At 42.5% G+C, this 17,827-nt stretch overlaps 1 protein-coding gene across 1 annotated transcript in view; it reads right to left on the reverse strand.

The window, feature by feature from the left end:
* The window catches only part of SAXO1 (stabilizer of axonemal microtubules 1), a 35,111-nt gene extending 18,430 nt beyond the window's left edge, over positions 1-16,681 (reverse strand). The window contains exon 1 of the mRNA XM_081319844.1: positions 16,458-16,681. Coding sequence (XP_081175970.1) covers positions 16,458-16,516 — 59 coding nt within the window. The 5' untranslated portion in view covers positions 16,517-16,681. The remainder of the gene's footprint in view (positions 1-16,457) is intronic.
* Between the last annotated feature and the right edge of the window lie 1,146 nt (positions 16,682-17,827).

Below are 17,827 nucleotides of genomic sequence, written 5' to 3' on the forward strand. Positions count from 1 at the left end.
ACTCCAGCTGTCTTAGTAGCATACTAAGAAGATACTACTGTAGGTTCTTACTTTATTTAGTCAATAAAGTAAGAATATACAGTAGTCAGCCTTCTATTCTTCTAGATTTTCTTACCTGGGCCTCTAAATTTTGGGTGTAGGGTACCAATAGAAGCTTCTGCCAACCTAGCAGTTCGAAAGCACGTAAAAATGCAAGTAGAAAAATAGGGACCACTACGGTGGGAAGGTAACAGCGTTCCGTGCGCCTTTGGCATCTAGTCATGCCGGCCACATGACCACGGAGACGTCCTCGGACAAGCGCTGGCTCTTCGGCTTTGAAACAGAGATGAGCACCGGCCCCTGGAGTTGGAAACGACTAGCACGTATGTGTGGGGGAACCTTTACCAATAGGAGAGAATATTTGTAGCTCAGGGTTGAACTGTGCAACCTTTACTGCTCTCTCTGACTTGGTGCCTTTCTTGCAGACATTTCGTTGCCAAACTAGGTAATGTCATCAGATCACCAAACTCAGAGAGCACCAAGGATCCCTCAAACACCAAGGGAGCAGAAGAAAACACCACCAATATCCATTTACCTCATAAAGCAGGGTCCCCAAGCTCTGGGCCGTGGCCCACTACTGGTCCATGGCCCATTCACAACTGGGCCATGGAAGCGGGGGGTGAGTGCACACGTGTGTGCAGCTCCACTTGCACACACAATGGGTGAGCAAGTACCCGCACAGCTCCATTGGTGTGAACTGCAGGTGCGTGGGCCACCTGCACACGTGCCGACTGCTTGCGCAAATGGAGCTGCGCACGCATGCGCAACTCACCCACCAGTCTCACGGAACCGTCCCCTCTCCCCGCCGCCACCACCGATCTCCAAAGCCAGAAAGGTTGGAGACCGCTGCCATAGAGAATCCTCGTTACTAAAGGATGTTGAAGAATTGGAAGGGTTGCTACGCTTCCTTGTTTGCCACAAAACAGGATCCCTGGAGCCCAAGGTGGTGGTGCTGAGTTTCTGGGTAAATAAAAAAGCTTGCCAAAGAGAATTTAGCTCTTCACTAACTCTCTGAGCTGGAGAAAGTTTCTTTAAGATGCTTTGCAATGAATGCTCCCTGCTTGCAGGCTTTGATTAAAAAAGCCCTGCTATAATCCAAAGTGAGCTGCAGGAATTCCTATCTACTTTGCCAAATCCCCTGTCCAGCATTACTAGCCAAGGTAGCCCAAAAGAGGTAGATAATAACGCTGCCAATTTGCCTATGAAACAGATCAAGGAGTTGTTTATGAGAACTCCAGGAGAGAAATAAGAACAATCCAACAGAAATAAACAACATTCCTTAGAACCATTTGTGTGGATCCAGTCAATTGCTATGATATACTGTGTTAGTCCAAACCATTATATAGCTTTTTTTCAAGCTTGGGCAGAACATCTTGTAAGCACCTGGACATTGGCTCTTGACTCATGGTTTAAGACTCTGTACAATATGCAAATCCAGCTTATCCAGCAAACCATTGTTTAACCAAACCATGACTTACTGAAATGTGTAAAACCAGCCAGAAACTGAAAATGTGAAGCAAAGCGTTGACATAATCAAGAAATGCTTCCTCCAGACAGCAATGGCTATCCAAGGTAACAGAAGCCAGAAGTATCTCCAAACATTCGGAGGTGAGTTATGGGGCCCTTCCAGGCTGTAGAACCATAGGAACAAAAACCAATCTGACAATTCTAACCCTCCACAGGTTTGTTTTCCTAATTTCCAGCTATTTCCTAGAATCTGACAGAGGACAAAGAACATAGAACAGATGAAAATTTCCCATGTCCCATAATCTCTCATCATTATCCTTCTGAGCAGGAAACGTTAAGTGCGTGGGACGAGGCTAAACTTGAGAAGGCAAAGCTTGTATTGAGGTTGGTGGCTTGGAAGAGAAGATTTAGAGGGCACATGAGCTGCAAATCCCATACCATAGCCTACATTTCAGTCTTCGTGGGCTTCAGAATTCTTATAGGCAAATCCCCTACTTTTGGCCAGGGTCTTTGACTCATTTATTTAGATTCATTTAATTTCAAAAGTCAGCCAACCACCAGCCTCAGGTGTACTTGCATTTCCAACAAACGATCAATAGATTCTGTACAGACAGACGAGCTTCCTTCAAGCTGAGCTTGATGCTTGGAGACTTCATGACGGTTTGAAGAAGCAGTATGGAAGTGATTTGCTACCGTCTTCTTCCAGCATGGATGAATAGATAGATCATAGATAAAAATAGGAAAGCGGGGGGGGGGGGGAAGGGAGAGAGAGAAAGAGGGAGGGAGGGAGGGAGAGAAAGAGATCCTCAGGAAATAAAAATGGTGGTTGGCTGCAGCCCAGCACTTTGGAAGTGAGCCCAGAAAAAGACAATTGTGGGGTGATAGAAAGTTTCCTGGAAGACTGGAAGGGAAACATGCTTAGCTGGTCTCCTAATAGATAGAACATTGTTCACCCACATCATTAGTGGTTATTTGACGAGAGTATCCATAGCGTGCTACCAAAATTTCAAACTTTGGAGACCTGGAACCTAAGGTGTAAACATCTCAGTCATCATCTCCCCCCCCCATTCTCACATCTGCACCTCACAGATGATGGAGGAGGAGGAGGAGGAAAGCAGATGAAGGATGGGTTCGCTTAGAGATACAGATAGTCAAGGAAGAAAACCATCCCTGTACAATGCATTTTTTGGATATGGCACCATAGATTATTTAATGTAGATCACATTATGAAAAGGAAAAAAAAATAACACCGTAGATAAAGCCATATGGAAACAAGAACACTCTGCTCTTAGATGTTGAGTGTTTTAGACATAAAACTTACAAGTGCAGTAAAAAGCAACAGCTCTACTGGGAAAGCAGAAATGTGAAGGTTCTCAGCTTATGACCGCGCACGAGAATTCAATCCAAAACCTTTTCCAAATGTCATGCTCGGGGCCTTGCACTCTGACAGATAAGCCTCACGTAATTGAGGGTTCACTAGGAAAACTGGCCCTCTTTCACACTAACACAATCCACGCACACATCTGCATGTCTCAGTATTTCAGAGGTGATGCTGCGCTGTTGTTAGAGACTTGAGAAACATAAAACATTGACTCTTAGACCAAAGATTATAACCAGACCATTTGCCTGGTCATTTGCGGTGGCTCAGTGGTTTAGGACGCTGAGCTTGTCGATCAGAAGGTCGGCAGTTTGGTGGGTCGAATCCCGAGTGCCGCGTAACAGAGTGAGCGCCTGTTACTCGTCCCAGCTTCTGCCAACCTAGCAGTTCGAAAGCATGTAAAAAATGCAAGTAGAAAAATAGGGACCGCTCCGGTGGGAAGGTAACAGCGTTCCGTGCGCCTTTGGCGTCAAGTCATGCCGGCCACATGACCACGGAGACATCCTCGGACAAGCGCTGGCTCTTCGGCTTTGAAATGGAGATGAGCACCGGCCCCTAGAGTCGGAAACGACTAGCACGCATGTGCGGGGGAACCTTTACCTTTACCTTTACCTATTATTATTATTACTACGCTTCTCTGAAGGATTTCTGTTATTTATTGAATCTTGCATTGATTCCAACAACAGCCTATGCCGTTGCTGTGCTGAAGGTATCGTGGAGAGGGCAGATTGTAATTACAGCTGGTCCTAGACTTATAAGCATTCATTTAGTGACCGCTGGAAATGACAACAGCACTGGAAAAAGTGGACTTAGGACTATTTTTCACAGGACCATCGTAGCAGCCCCATGGTCATGTGATCAAAATTCAGATGCTTGGCAACTGGTTCATATTTATGATGTCCCGGTGTGTGTGTGTGTGTGTGTGTGTGTGTGTGTGTGTGTGTGAAATGATCCCCTTTTGCAACCTTCTGACAAGCAAAGTCAATGGGGAAGCCACATTCAATTAACAACCGTGTTGCTAACTTATCAACTGCAGTGATTCACTTAACAACAGAGGCAAGAAAGGTTGTAACATGGGACAAAAATTCACTTAACAGCCGTCTCACTTAGCAACAGAAACCTGGGGCTCATTTGTGGCCTTTCACACTAAATACAATCCATGCACCTATGACACCTGTAATAGATTGCTGAAATATAAGAAATCCCTATAAAAACAAACATGCAAATAAAGTTTCACAGGTATTTCATCCCACAATAGAACTTCTCAGACTTAGAACAGTTATAATGTCAACGTATTAACTGATGGTGATGGTGACTACTTTTATTTAAGTATGTAAAGTTTCCTGTGTGGAGAGATATGGAGAGAAAATTGCAGGCTCTCACTTTATAGCCGCATGTTAATTTGCATCTCGGCTACCACGCATGTATTTTATTTGCAGTGAGACCACATTAAGATGGATCTAGTCCACGGATTTACATGTGCAGATTGCCTGAGGTTCAGATGCGTACACAGCTTTCGAAAGTAGCCCCTGCATTATCAGACACTAGAAATTGTACAGTTTTGAAATTATCATACTTATATAGCTAGAAGAGGAAAAATATGAACAATTCTCTAGAAGAAATTATTTTGTCTGGAACATTTTTATCAAGGGTGTCCAACCTTGTTAATTTCAAGACTTGTAGACTTCAACTGCTAGAATTCCCCAGCCAGCCTAACTGGTTAGGAAATTCTGGGAATTGAAGTCCATAAGTCTTAAAGTTGCTAACGTTGGACACCCCGTGTTTATACATCCTGCTTTCCATTGAGGAACTCAAAGTGGCATAAGTGGGGTTTCTTCTTCCCGTTTACCCTCCCCAACCATCCCCCTGTGACGTAGGTTGAGCTGACCATGTATGACTGGCTCAGTAAGCTTTGGTGGTTTAGGATGGATTGAAATCTGAAGTCACATTCCAGCACCTGAACCACACCACCACACTGGCTGACCTAAGGGGGAAATAGGAAGGGAAAATCTGCTACCTCCAATGGTGTCCACAGAATATGGTGACAAAGGTCAAGATGCCAGCATAGGGGTGCCATTAAAGGTTTGGCCATTTTTGTCTGTGTGGACACTCCTGGTTCCTCTAAAGAAAAGCCCAAGGAGAATTCGAGCATATTCATTGCCACAAAGTGACCTGGGAGAAAAAAATAACCAGGAATTCGTCAACTGATGAATCCTCAAAGAGAGTCAGGCTAACTAACATTGTGGGCCTTCATATTACAAATATTTGTGGCTCCCTCTCTTCTTCCTCAAAAGCAAAAATAAAGATGGACAAGAAAAAAAAATTGGCCTGCTTTTCTCTTCCACTCATTCACAGATTTTTCTGAAATGGATTGTTGACATTTTTATTACATATCTGTGTCTATATGATCCTTTCGTAGCCACAGAAAGCAAAGGTGAAACTTAAGGAATTATGCTCTGAGCAGATCCTGAATGGTGCGATAGAACCAATTGTGATTTATCCACCATTGGGAGCTTTTTAAGTGATTTGGAATGGGGTCAACCGTCTGAGCACGGGGCTGATGGTGGAGCAGGTCGTTAGAGATCCTTCCGAAGTGTCCCCTCTTTGCAAGCCAAAGGGAAGCAGAGTCAGGACGAGGTCAACCCTTTTACTGTCTGTTCTCCTGGGTCAGCAAAGGGTCTCTGCAATGAGATCATTGCATTTCTTGAAACAGATGGCCTCTCTCGTGTTCTTCATGCTAACTCTTCTTTGTGTTTGGAGGATTAAGAACCTAAGTATGTAAACGGCAGCTGGCAAAATGGGAATTTGCTTTTTGGCGATGACTCCCATGGGAACTAATTTTTGCACTTCTGCTTTATAGATAGAAGTAAAATGCTGGCTTCTAACTGGAGGCACTCAAGTGGCCCTGATCAAAGGACTTGGAGGCCTCTCTGTATCGGCTTTTCCCAACCAGATGCCCAGCAAATATGTTGGGATTGGTACTTCTCCCAGATCCCACCCGTTTTTATCATTTGGTAACTGAAGGGAATGTTATAAATAATTAAAGTAGTTTTTTTTAAATGTAGTTCCAGCTCATCTGGGGGACACCTGGTTAGGGGAGGGGCATTACATTTTATTACAACACTGTAATCCAGGGGTCTTCCAACTTGGCCCTTTTATGACTTGTGGACTTCAACTCCCAGAATTCCTCAGCCAGGCTGAAGAATTCTGGGAGTTGAAGTCCACAAGTCATAAAAGGGCCAAGTTGGAAGACCCCTGCTGTAGCCCTTAAATTTGGCTGTATAGGCGTATATATGTGCTATGTCTATATATGGGCATGAGAGAAGAATGAAACAATACTTACAGTCTACTTATTGGAGCTAACAACTTAAGAAGGGTTGTCTAGCTATTGCTATTTTTAAATTAAAAATGCTCCTCTCACTACTGTAACTGCTAATTATGGGAGGGGATGTGACAACCATTAAAAATATACCATAAAGGTAAAGGTTCCCACACACATGCGTGCTAGTCGTTTCCAACTCTAGGGGCCGGTGCTCATCTCCGTTTCAAAGCCGAGGAGCCAGCGCATGTCTGAGGACGTCTCCGCGGTCATGTGGCCGGCATGACTAGACGCCAAAGGCGCACAGAACACTGTTTACCTTCCCACCGTAGTGGTCCCTATTTTTCTACTTGCATTTTTTACGTGCTTTCGAACTGCTAGGTTGGCAGAAGCTGGGACAAGTAACAGGCGCTCAACTCTGTTACATGGCACTCGGGATTCGACCCGCCAAACTGCCGACCTTCCGATTGACAAGCTCAGCGTCCTAACCCACTGAGCCACCATGTCCCTAAAAATATACCATAACTCAATTCAAATACTCCCAAAGGTGTTTTTTAAAGAGGCAAGTGGACTTTCGTGTTTTTTTCCCTTGGAAACCTTTTGCTTCTCATCCAAGAAGCTTCTTCAGTTCAGGATGAGAAGCGAAACATCCTCAAGGAAAAACAAAGAAAAGTCCAGTTCCCTCTTGAAAAAAATACCTTTGACCTGGATGACTGAGAATCTCCATGGATCTTCCCGCAGTGATGCAAGAGAAATCTGTTTTGTTATCATGGCTAGAAATGAAGCCCAGATTACAATGTTTTGTTTAGGGAGCTAGCTTATTTCAGGGCTACAGTGTCACAGAAAAGCTTGCCCTACTGCCTCTGGCTGATGGATTTATGAGCCTCATCAGTATCTCACTGCATGTTATATAGACCATCGGCTCTGCTAACCGCTATAAGTCAAATGGGGCATGCTGGGAAATTTTCCACAAAGCATTCTGACATAGCATGTCTGATTGATGATGGAATAATCATTTGATGGACATTAGGAATGTTGGGGTATTTGAGCCTTTGGTAAAGACAGGAGAGTCCCCATATGGCCATACTGTTTTTAGGACTGCCTGTAGCCCAGGTAAGTGAATTATACGCGTTATGAAGTCTCACATCATCGTTGGCTCAGTCAGCCCAGATGTCATATCAGCAGATATAAAAATCTGGAGGTGGGACAAACAGTTGAATTACGCATCGTACCCCTACTGTAAATGTTCCTCTTTGGTGTCTTTATTCACAGCTAAGCTTATTTCTGCTATTGAACGATAGCTGGGGAAAGGAATTATTTCAAACAGCCTGGAGGAGATCGGACCTGAATAGATGGGATAGATAATTTGAGTTTTTAATCAACTCAGTAAATTTTTTCCCTCCAAACATTGCCTTCGACTGATCTGCAAAAGAGAAATGCCAAGGATGGATTCTCCCACTGGTAACGAAGCCAATTAAAGTGATGTTGTGTCCATGGTCAGCAGTTTTCAAATCCAGCTCTGCTGTCCGTTTTTCTGGTTACATATAATCTGGTCATAAAAGCACAGCAGGATTTAATCCAGGCAAACATGTGCAGATGGTCGTGCTTCAATTCTGATATTCTCAAGTATAGGCTGCCACCTTGTGGTGATCAGAGGGAAAAATAATTGGGAAGAACCAGAAAAATTGGCTTCCGTGAATTAGATGCCAGGTGATCATAAGCAGAAACAAAGGCTTACTTTCTTTGAAAAAGAGAAACCAAACAAAAGAGAAGCAGAAAAAAACCCTTATATGTCACCCTTCAAATCAAATGTCTTTCTAAGATTGATAAATGCTTTAAAAAATTCTAAACTTCCAACTGAAAGCATGCATAGGGCTAAAGCTTTACTTAAACAGCCTCGAAGAGGGAATAAACTACAGCCACAGAAATGTAGTTTATTAAAATATCTCCACTGCGGCAGAACAAAGCTTGCATGAAAGGCCGTGGGAGAATTATCTCTGAAATGGTAAGAAGGTGTTGTGTTTGCTTTGTGGGACAAAGAATTACAGAGCTTAAAAACGCCACTGGGCGACCTCTTGTTATAAGATTGAAAGAGAAGCCAGATCAGGGTTCATCATAGTGATAAAATAGTAGCTATACAAACCAGAAAATGGACTTCCTTAAAAACACTCAGGATCTCATCCTTCCTAGTGAACGATAGCAAATCTTCAATTCCCTGCAATGTTTTGCTACAAACAGTCCTCCACTTATGATCACAACTGGAAGCAGAATTTCCATTGCTAAGCAAGGCAGTTATTAAGTGAGCCAGGCAGTTGTTAAGTGGATCATACGGTTGTTAAGCTTCCCTCTTGCACTTGGCTTCTCAGAACCTGGCTGCAAAAGTCAGAAATGGAGATCACATGACCCCTATGATGCTGTAACTGTCATAAATAATTGCTGGTGGCCAAGCACCTAAATTTTGATCATATGTCTGTGCGGGTGCTGTGATAGTCACTAGTGTGAACAATGGTCTTAAGTCACTTTTCAGTGCTGTGGCTAAATGTACTTGTATGGGCCTCTCCAGAACCTGCTAATCCCTACACCGTTCCCACCAAAACTTTTTCAACCTACTTATGGCCAATGCAAGTGCAGAACAATGTGCAAAACTGATCAGCGTTGACTGTTTGATATTATATCTACCACTGCTTTGCGTGAACAAAAGTCTGTGGGATCTATCTTGATGGGACTTTACAACAGTACCTAATTTAATGTAAACCAGCTCTTAGGCTAGGTGAAGAAATCATTCCTTAGATAGCAGATGCTGTGGGAAGCTGCAGCATTTCCTCCTAAAAACGTGAAGATGAGTTGGTTTGGTCTAGTGCAGGGGTAGGCAACCTTGGCTCTTTTATGACTTTTATGACTATGCTGGCTCAGGAATTCTGGGAGTTGAAGTCCACAAGTGTTGTGATTCAGCGTCAGCCTGTGATACCGGCAGCTGAGTCTGATGATTCTGAAGAGGAGGAGGAGGAGGGGTTTGGAGAGCCTTTGGAGGCTCTGATGCACTGCAGGACACTCAGCCTGGCCCCTCCCGTCATGTTCCTCCTCAGACTCAGCCATGTGAGCACAAGGTATTGGACATAGAGGATTCACAGCTGGATCTATTCAGGGACGCTAAGAGCAGGAGGCAATCCAGCAGAGCAGAACAGAGAAAGGCAATGAGGCAACTCGGTGAGAGGAAGAGAAGGCAATGAGAAGCCACGCCTTGGGACTGCTGATAAAAGGGGAAGGTGTGGGAGGTGCTGGTTGCTGAAGGCAACCGTTTGAAGATCTTCTGCTAGAGTCCAGGTCTGTTATTCCTGTTTAACTCTTGTTTGAACTTGTTGTGATTCAGGGTCAGCCTGTGGGTTCGGCAGTTGGGTCGGACGATTCAGAGGAGGAGGGCGGTGTTGGAGAGGTTGCTGAGGGGGTTGGAGAGCTTGCTGATGAGAGCCCTCAGCCAGGCGCCTCCCACCTGGTCACGACGCAGACCCAGCTGTGTGAGCCTGACAGCGTAGATGAAGATGACCCACAGCTGGCCCTGTTCAAGGACGCCCGACACAGGAGGCAGTCAATCAGGAGTAAACAGAGGAAGGCAATGGGGCACCTCGGAAGGAGGCAGAGAGAAGCCACGCCCTGAACTGTATAAAAGGGGAATGCGTGGGAGGGCTGGTTTGCTGAAGGCAACCGCTTGAATAGCTCCTGTTTCATGGTTCGTGTCTTGTTCTGTTTGCTTTTGTATCCATAAATTTGGCAGGCTTAGTTCCAGCCTCTTGCCTTCTTGTAAAAGGGGTTGTCCCTGCCTTTTCTGCAGGGCCGGTAGCAGGCTGGTACAGAACAGTACTTTTTGTTTAACTCTTGTTTGAACTTTTGATTTCTTTGCAAATAAATTTGGTTGGGTTTTTCCAGCCTGTTGACTATAAAAAGGGGTTGTCCCTGACATTCAAACAGGGCCGGTCGTAGGCTGGAACAGAACGAGTTATGAAAGAGCCAAGGCTGCCTACCCCTGGTCTAGTGGCTGAGGCATCACACTAGAAACCAGGAGACTGTGAATTCTAATCTCACATTAGGTGTAAAAAACCAGCTGGGTGGCCTTGGCCCAGTCACTCTCTTTCAGCCCAACCCACCTCACAGGGTTGTTGTGGAGAAATATAGGCCCTTCCAGTCTCAGGTAGAGGATGATCCTGTAACTCAGGATGATACAGTATGTAGTTGGCTATGTGGGCAGTTTCTTTAAGTGACAACAATTTAGAATTTCTTAGGTAGCAAGATGGTCTGAGCCAACCTGCAAAATCGAATCAACAGCCAGAACTAGCCTAGCCGTTTTTCTAGCTCATAAAAAAAAGACCGCCCTTCACGATGGATTTACCTTGTCCTCTTTAAAGGTTCGGGTGCACACAAAAGGCCTTTCCAAATGTTATTATGGTGCCATTGACTCCATTTCAATGAAATTGTCACCATAAAACTCATTTTAAAATGAATCCCAAAGAGATGCTGACAGATCTGGAGATATTCTTTATGGCAGTGTTTTTCAACCACTGTTCCGCGGCACACTAGTGTGCCGCGAGATGTTGCCTGGTGTGCCGTGGGGAAAATTGAAAAATTCTAAAGATTTTTAAAAAAAGTATTTTATAATTTTTCATATTTCTGTTTACTTACTATTTCATAATAAAGTAATTATAAAATACTTTGTGTTTATTTGATTCCTATTCAAGAGAATTACTTTATATATAGTCAATATAGGCACAGAGTTAAATTTTTTAACATTTTCTAATGGTGGAGTGCCTCGTGATTTTTTTCATGAAACAAGTGTGCCTTTGCCCAAAAAAGGTTGAAAAACACTGCTTTATGGTATATCACGGGAATTCTCACAAGTTATATATTTCCCTGAAGTACAGCGCAGAGTTAAAGAATTTCTCAGCAAAGGCATGGAGCACATCTAAGATTATTAGGGAAAAGTATTTAAGCAGGGCAATAATTGTTTTATCTCGACAATTATTTGATTCCTGAAAGTAGACACCCAGTTCCTTCAGGTTTTCCCCTAGCAGGCATGAAAACGGAGACTCCCTAGATTATCCTTCATCAAAAGAAAGAAAAGACAGATAAGAATTCTGGCATAGCCTTCCTCAAGCTGGTACCTAACGAATGATTTGCTGGCCTCCACTACACCATCCATGATCAGCAGCTCATGAGAATTCTAATCCAGAAAGTTTGTGCAATTGAAAATCAACATAATACAAGGTTATGATTCCTTAAAATAATCCAACTACGAGCAGTTTTGATAGGCGGGCTATTTGCATCAGAAAATGTATTATTCTAATAGAAAGGAACATTTGTAGCTCAGGGCTGAACTGTGGGCTCCTTGGTGCTTTCTGAGCTTGATGGTTTTCTTGCACACGTTCCATGAGGTAACATCAGTAGCACAAGCACTGATGAGGTTACCTAGTTTGGTGATGAAATGTCTGCAAGAAAAACTACCAAGTTCAGAGAGCACCAAGGACCCCACAATTGTATTATTCTGGACAGTTAGCTTTAAGAACCAACTTAGAAGAGGAAGAACATGACATGAAGTCATTTTTCCCCCTTTCTTGAAATAAATAATAATAAGCTATTATTCCCATCACCAGGTTCAACTCATACCCAATGTGCAAAAGAGCTGTCCACATGCTGAAATCTGTGCATAGGTCATCCTTTCTCTGCTATGATGGTAATTTGCAAATTTCTAATTCAATTTACTTCAATAAAGTTGTTTGTCTCCATGCCCAAGAGATGCATCAGTGGCTAAGAACCAAGGGTAGGCAATTCAGTACTCTCCAGATATTTGGGCTACGTCCTTCATGATTTTCAGACATAAATAGTTGGAAATTATGAGTTCTGTGTAGACCACATTAGCCAAAGACAATTGGACCTAAGGTTCTGTCTTAGAAATAAATAAGAAATAGGGGATCGAAGAGGTCTTCCACAAAGAAAAGTGGCCTGGAGACCCAATCAAAAGATATAATAGATAATTGCACAACTGTTATTTAGCTGTTACTTTTACATTCTACTTTTTTCCTTTGGGGGTCAAGAACTTCTTTTCCAGATTTCCCAAACCTGTCAAATAAGTTACTCAAATCACCAAGTAAATTCATGAGATCTGAACTCAGGAATCAACCACTAAAGTTTGGTACGTAATAGTGACACTATATTAATTCTCATAGATTACAAACAATGCAATGTCTTAACACATTTAAAACTAGTCTTCAGACATTGTCACATATTGTGGTGAATCTCATGTAAGCATTACACCAATGGCTTCCTGCATTTCTATATATTCAGGTACAGGCCACAGGCCTTGAATAGCCTCTTAAAATGTAACTGGTCCTTATGAACATTTTGCACATATTTTCAACCTATGCTGACATATGTTTGCATAAGCATGATGTGAAAGAGCATTGCATGGTTTTTTCCCCAAAAAGCATCGAGATGAGCAGTCAGTTCTCACGCTGTTAAATCTTTCAGCCACACCAAAAGTAATCCACCAATGCACACACTCTTATTTTTCAGGAGGCCCAAAGCAAAGAAGATATAGTTCCCTGTTGACATACAAGCTCTCCAGCCCTCTAGCCAGTCCTGATAAATATTCTTAGCTTGGCTCCCCAGCCCAGACTAAATAGCAATTTGCTGATAGATGTAGAGCTCCTCTTAAGTTAAATACTGCTATGATCAGCGTCACAAATAACTATGCAGTAGTTTTTTTATTTTTACACTGGACAACATCAACCAATTGATTGGGATATTTGGCACACAGGCATCCAGAGGGATAAGAGAAATAGAAAGCCCCAAGTTGGTATGTACGTTATGTTGTTTACCGGTAACAAATTCCTTCACTGCGTACGGGAAAATATGCATGTAAGAGAATGCACCAGTATTTGCTTGAGTGTCAATATACTTGGTGCTTTGGATTGGAAAAAGTAAAAAAAAAACATCTTGAAAGTACAGTCTCTTCGATGGATTTAATGCTGCTGAATTTCCTTTAAAAAAGGGAATGTCTATAATCAGTGCTTTTTTTGTAAAAGAAAAAGGTGCCGGAATTCACAAATGTCATACAACCTGCCTTGCCTACTCTACAAGGTTCCTTCCAAAAAGGTGCTGGAACTCCGTTCTGAGCGTTCTATGACAAAAAAAGCCCTGTCTATAATGATCAAGAGACAGCTTAAATTATTCTAAATACTATTTTTTTATTTTCTTGTCATAGCATTAAAGTGTGTGTGTGTGTGTGTGTGTGTGTGTGTGTGTGTGTGTGAGAGAGAGAGAGAGAGAGAGAGAGAGAGAGAGAGAGAGAGAGAGAGAGAGAGAGAGAGAGAGAGAGAGAGAGAGAGAGAGAGAGAGAGAGAGAGAGAGAGAGAGAGAGAGAGAGAGAGAGAGAGAGAGAGAGAGAGAGAGAGAGAGAGAGAAGCCATGTCAATTTGGGAAAAAAATAATGTAGCAAACCATCAGAACCCGAAAGAAAAAGCCATCATTATTGATTGGTAGCAATGCATATTTTAAAACCCAGACATACTGTAGAAGGTGAAGCTATACAACTCAACTATAGCTATTGTGAAAACCCACTTGATCATTCAGGCACATACTATTCATCCATCTGTTATCTATATTCTCTGATCAAAGACCAATTGCAGCCATTGTCGTGCCTAATATTACATTTCATTTCGTTTCGTTTCCTCCCACCAGAAGTTCTAGCCAAACTTCATAAAGAACTGGAATAAAACACCCTAAGCCAAACTTACAAGGTCAAGAAACATAGAATTTAGTATAAGTAACTTAAAAGTTCGTGTTACTCCATATTACTACTACTTTGTATGTATCCCACTCCTGGCACACATGAAATTAAAATCCGGCATCAACTTTAGCAGGGTTCCATGAGCTACTCCTGAAACTTGTGGGGAGGAATTACTGTGTATCCACAATGTAGAAAAGTGGAGTGGTAGCTTAGTGGTAAGACTCTCACCTCCCATCCAGACGGTTGAGAGTTCAATCTTAGGTAGCGGCAGATGTTTCTCTCCTAGGGTGGAAAAAATATCTGTTGCAAACTCCACATAGGTGTCAGGAAGGGCATCCAGCCAGTAAACGCTCAGCTCCATCCAGTCGCCCTGACTCTGTCCCAAATTAAGGGACAACAGGGTTGTAAAAAGGGAGTTTTATCCCTAACGTAGAATAATGGAGGAAATATAGCATATGCAGCAGGGACTCTGCTTCTTTTAGCACGATGTTTCTTTCAGGCTTTCAGCATGTTCCGCATTACATGATTGCCCTCTTCTAGCTCTACATTATGCCACTTGTCCTGGTTTGTACAGTCCTCGCCCTCCAGACTGCTTTTTCTAATCGCATGGCACAGAATGCTGTCAACGCTCAGTACTGTTAGAAGTGGGAAAGGAAATATTGTCTTGAATTATGTTAGGCAAACAAAAATGTCACACCGCAAACACAAATAATTGCAGAATAATATTATTCTGCTGCACGCTGTGCTGAAAAAGCCAGCTTCTCGCAGACATCCCGGCACAGTGTCCCTGGTGCTAACCACTGAAATGTAGACACTTGGAGGAGGCAGCCCAGCAGCCATCTCCGTAAGTGGAAGATTAAGACGAAGGCGGAGCCAATTCAGCACCAGTGTGACTCTTTTTATAAATACATTTGAAAACCACTGTCAGTCCCATGGAAAAACAGCAACAGATGTTAAAGACTAGGAAGAAGTGTTCTTTACCCCCCAAAATAAAAAGACACAGATGTACTAACAGTTCTACTCACTGCCAAATCCACCAAAACCAGCGACAGGCCACACACATTGCTCCAGACAGAAATTTCCCAGCTAAGCTGCCTCTTGCAGATGAGAGCAACTCTACTCAAGAGGCTGAAGAAAAGTGCCATTTAATGCTGACAGTTATTCACCTCCCAGGATACCTGGGCTATTTCTAAGGCCTGAAATTTAAGCACCAAGGAGGCGTGACTAAGGCTAAAACTAGTGCCGGGGGCATATTACAAGAGTCATTAACAGTGATGCCAAAGCCAAGTTAAAAACAAAAACAACTTAACAATGGCATTGTGTATTGACATTTGGATTTGCACTCATGAGAACTGGAATAACTGAGTTTCTCAGACTTCAGTTACATTGCTCACTCTCACACATACACAGATGCCCTAATGCAACTATCCACAATCTGAGGCCCTCTGGATGTGTCGGGCTACAACTTTATGTATTACAACCAATGATCATAGTGTCAGGATGGGAGCTGTTCTAATGTAAGTCCTTACGAGCACCTACAAGTGATCAGACTCTGCAAAGCAGCAAAATCTCCCGTCCTAAACACTAGACCAGTGCTTTTCAAATTTGGAAACTTTTAAGATAAATGGACTTCAACTCCACTCGCGGGAAAACACCACATACATGTACACATACATGCTTTGTGAGACTAACATTGAGACAATAGCAACAAAAGAAAAATCTAATTATATTACAATGCAGATTTGCTGATGGCCACAACTACTTTTAATAAACAGCTGCCTTGATCCCTTCCAGTAATGCTTATTATACAATTTCTACTATCGGGAAAGCTCTTCACATACCACCTAACCATAATCAGGGGAGCCTTGGTGGAGCAGTGGGCTAATGTCTCCTTAAGTAACACCAGCTGCCTGCAATTAGTGCAGGTTCGCATCCCACCAGGCTCAAGGTTGACTCAGCCTTCCATCCTTCCGAGGTAGGTAAAAGGAGGACCCAGATTGTTGGGGGCAATTAAGCTGTCTTTGTAATAATGCCGCTTGGGGGGGGGGTGTGAAAGCCCTAATAAGCAGGCATATACATAGAATGAAGGCTACTGCTAAGCTTGTAAGCCGCCCTGAGTCTTCGGAGAAGGGCGGGATATAAATGGAATTAAAATAAATAAATAAATAAATTTATTTTGAAACGTCTTGTTAGCTCAGTTCTAGGTATTGGAGAATCCTTATACCAAAGTTTAGCCTAAGTCATTGAGCTGCTCAAAATATTGCTCAAGAATAAGAATACTGTAGGATGTGATTGGGTAACAATGATACGGGAGTAATTTCAATAACCGGTTATTCGTGCCTATAGTCACTAAGATAGAGAATATGAATGCCGCCTGTCTTCATGTCAACAACCCTCTGGAAGGCATTTGACTTAGCAGGGAAGCCATAGAGCTGCACTTTTTAAAATGTAACCTTGGAAATCAACACGTTACATACCCACAGTCACAGATCTCACAGATACATTTGCCAGAGAATTGAGTTGGTTGCGGAGTCATTTTGGAAAGATGGGATGGCTGCAGTCCTGGTGTAATCGGTTAGCTAGCTCTTGCCGATTCTACTGCTGCAAGGATTGGTAGAAGACTGTTGCGGGCACATTCCAGCTAAGCGAGCAGCGCAAATTCTCTTCCACCTGCTGAAAACTAATGGAGTCCTCACCTTGCCTGTAAAGGTGCAGGGGACACATAACAACTTGTTTAGTAGTCACCTGGAGATCCTTTGTGAAGTCACCAGGAAGATTTGGCTTTGCAGGCAGTAATACTGCCAAAACAGAGCATCTGCTCCCAGAATTGAAGAGTAATTTACATCCAAATATAAAGATACTCCATTTAGGTTTGGGAACCGATAAGTGTATCCCAACTGTGGGAGTCTAATGAAAAGTGGAAGGGGGCGCATTAGAGAGACTATTGAAAGACTAGAGCATGCAAATTTATAAAAATTATATACAGCGAAGTCGGCCTCAAGAGATCAACAGCAAAGCAACCATACGAACACAATATACATTTTTTGTCAATTGATTTCTGTTTCTCATTTCAAGTATCTATGATGGCTAAAAAGATGTAACTTCAGGAATCCAAAATGTCCAAAGATTAATATATAACGTATTAGGACTGCATTTTTCTTGGTTACTAGTCAAAATAAATCTATACTTTGGGCTTATGCTAGAAAATTTGCTGAAACCAGATCAGTATTTCTGGGACATGTCAGAAAACGTTTGCTATAGTTCTGGCCCTGTATATTTATTAGCTTGTTTTTATTTTCAGTCAACTCAAGGGAGTCTACATACCGGTACTTAACTTTCCTGCCTATTTTGCCCACAGCAATCCTCTTTAAGTATTGCCACATTCCAGAAAATTGGTTGTGTTACCAAAACGAATGAAGAGCTAAACACATGAGGAAATTTTGTCTTTTTAAATCTTTCTTGGCAAAAAGCTTTTGCCAGGGTCAGTAACCCTGGTAAACACAAGATGTATTTCCCGCTTTCTGGACAGAGTGCCCCCATTTTCCTCCAAAATTATGATTTTAGGGGAGTTGCAAATATTTATATTTGCATGTCACAAAATGAGTGTTTTTAAATATATTAGCCACATCTCCTCAGATTTATTTTTCTCTGAATTTACATCAACAAGACTCATTGTAATTATAACCATAGTGCTTGATGTGATCAAGCCCTTACGCCCTGATTTTCAATAGGATGTCTGCAAGGGAAGCTCCATGTAGACTATCAAGTCCAAAATTTCTTGCACTTTTTAACTGGGGTTTTTATTTTCAGGGATAATGTAATCTTTTTAATTGTCTTTTAACTTTTG

The sequence above is a fragment of the Vipera berus genome, assembly GCF_964194415.1.
Source record: "Vipera berus genome assembly, chromosome: 2".
NCBI classification, from domain to species: Eukaryota; Metazoa; Chordata; class Lepidosauria; order Squamata; family Viperidae; genus Vipera; species Vipera berus.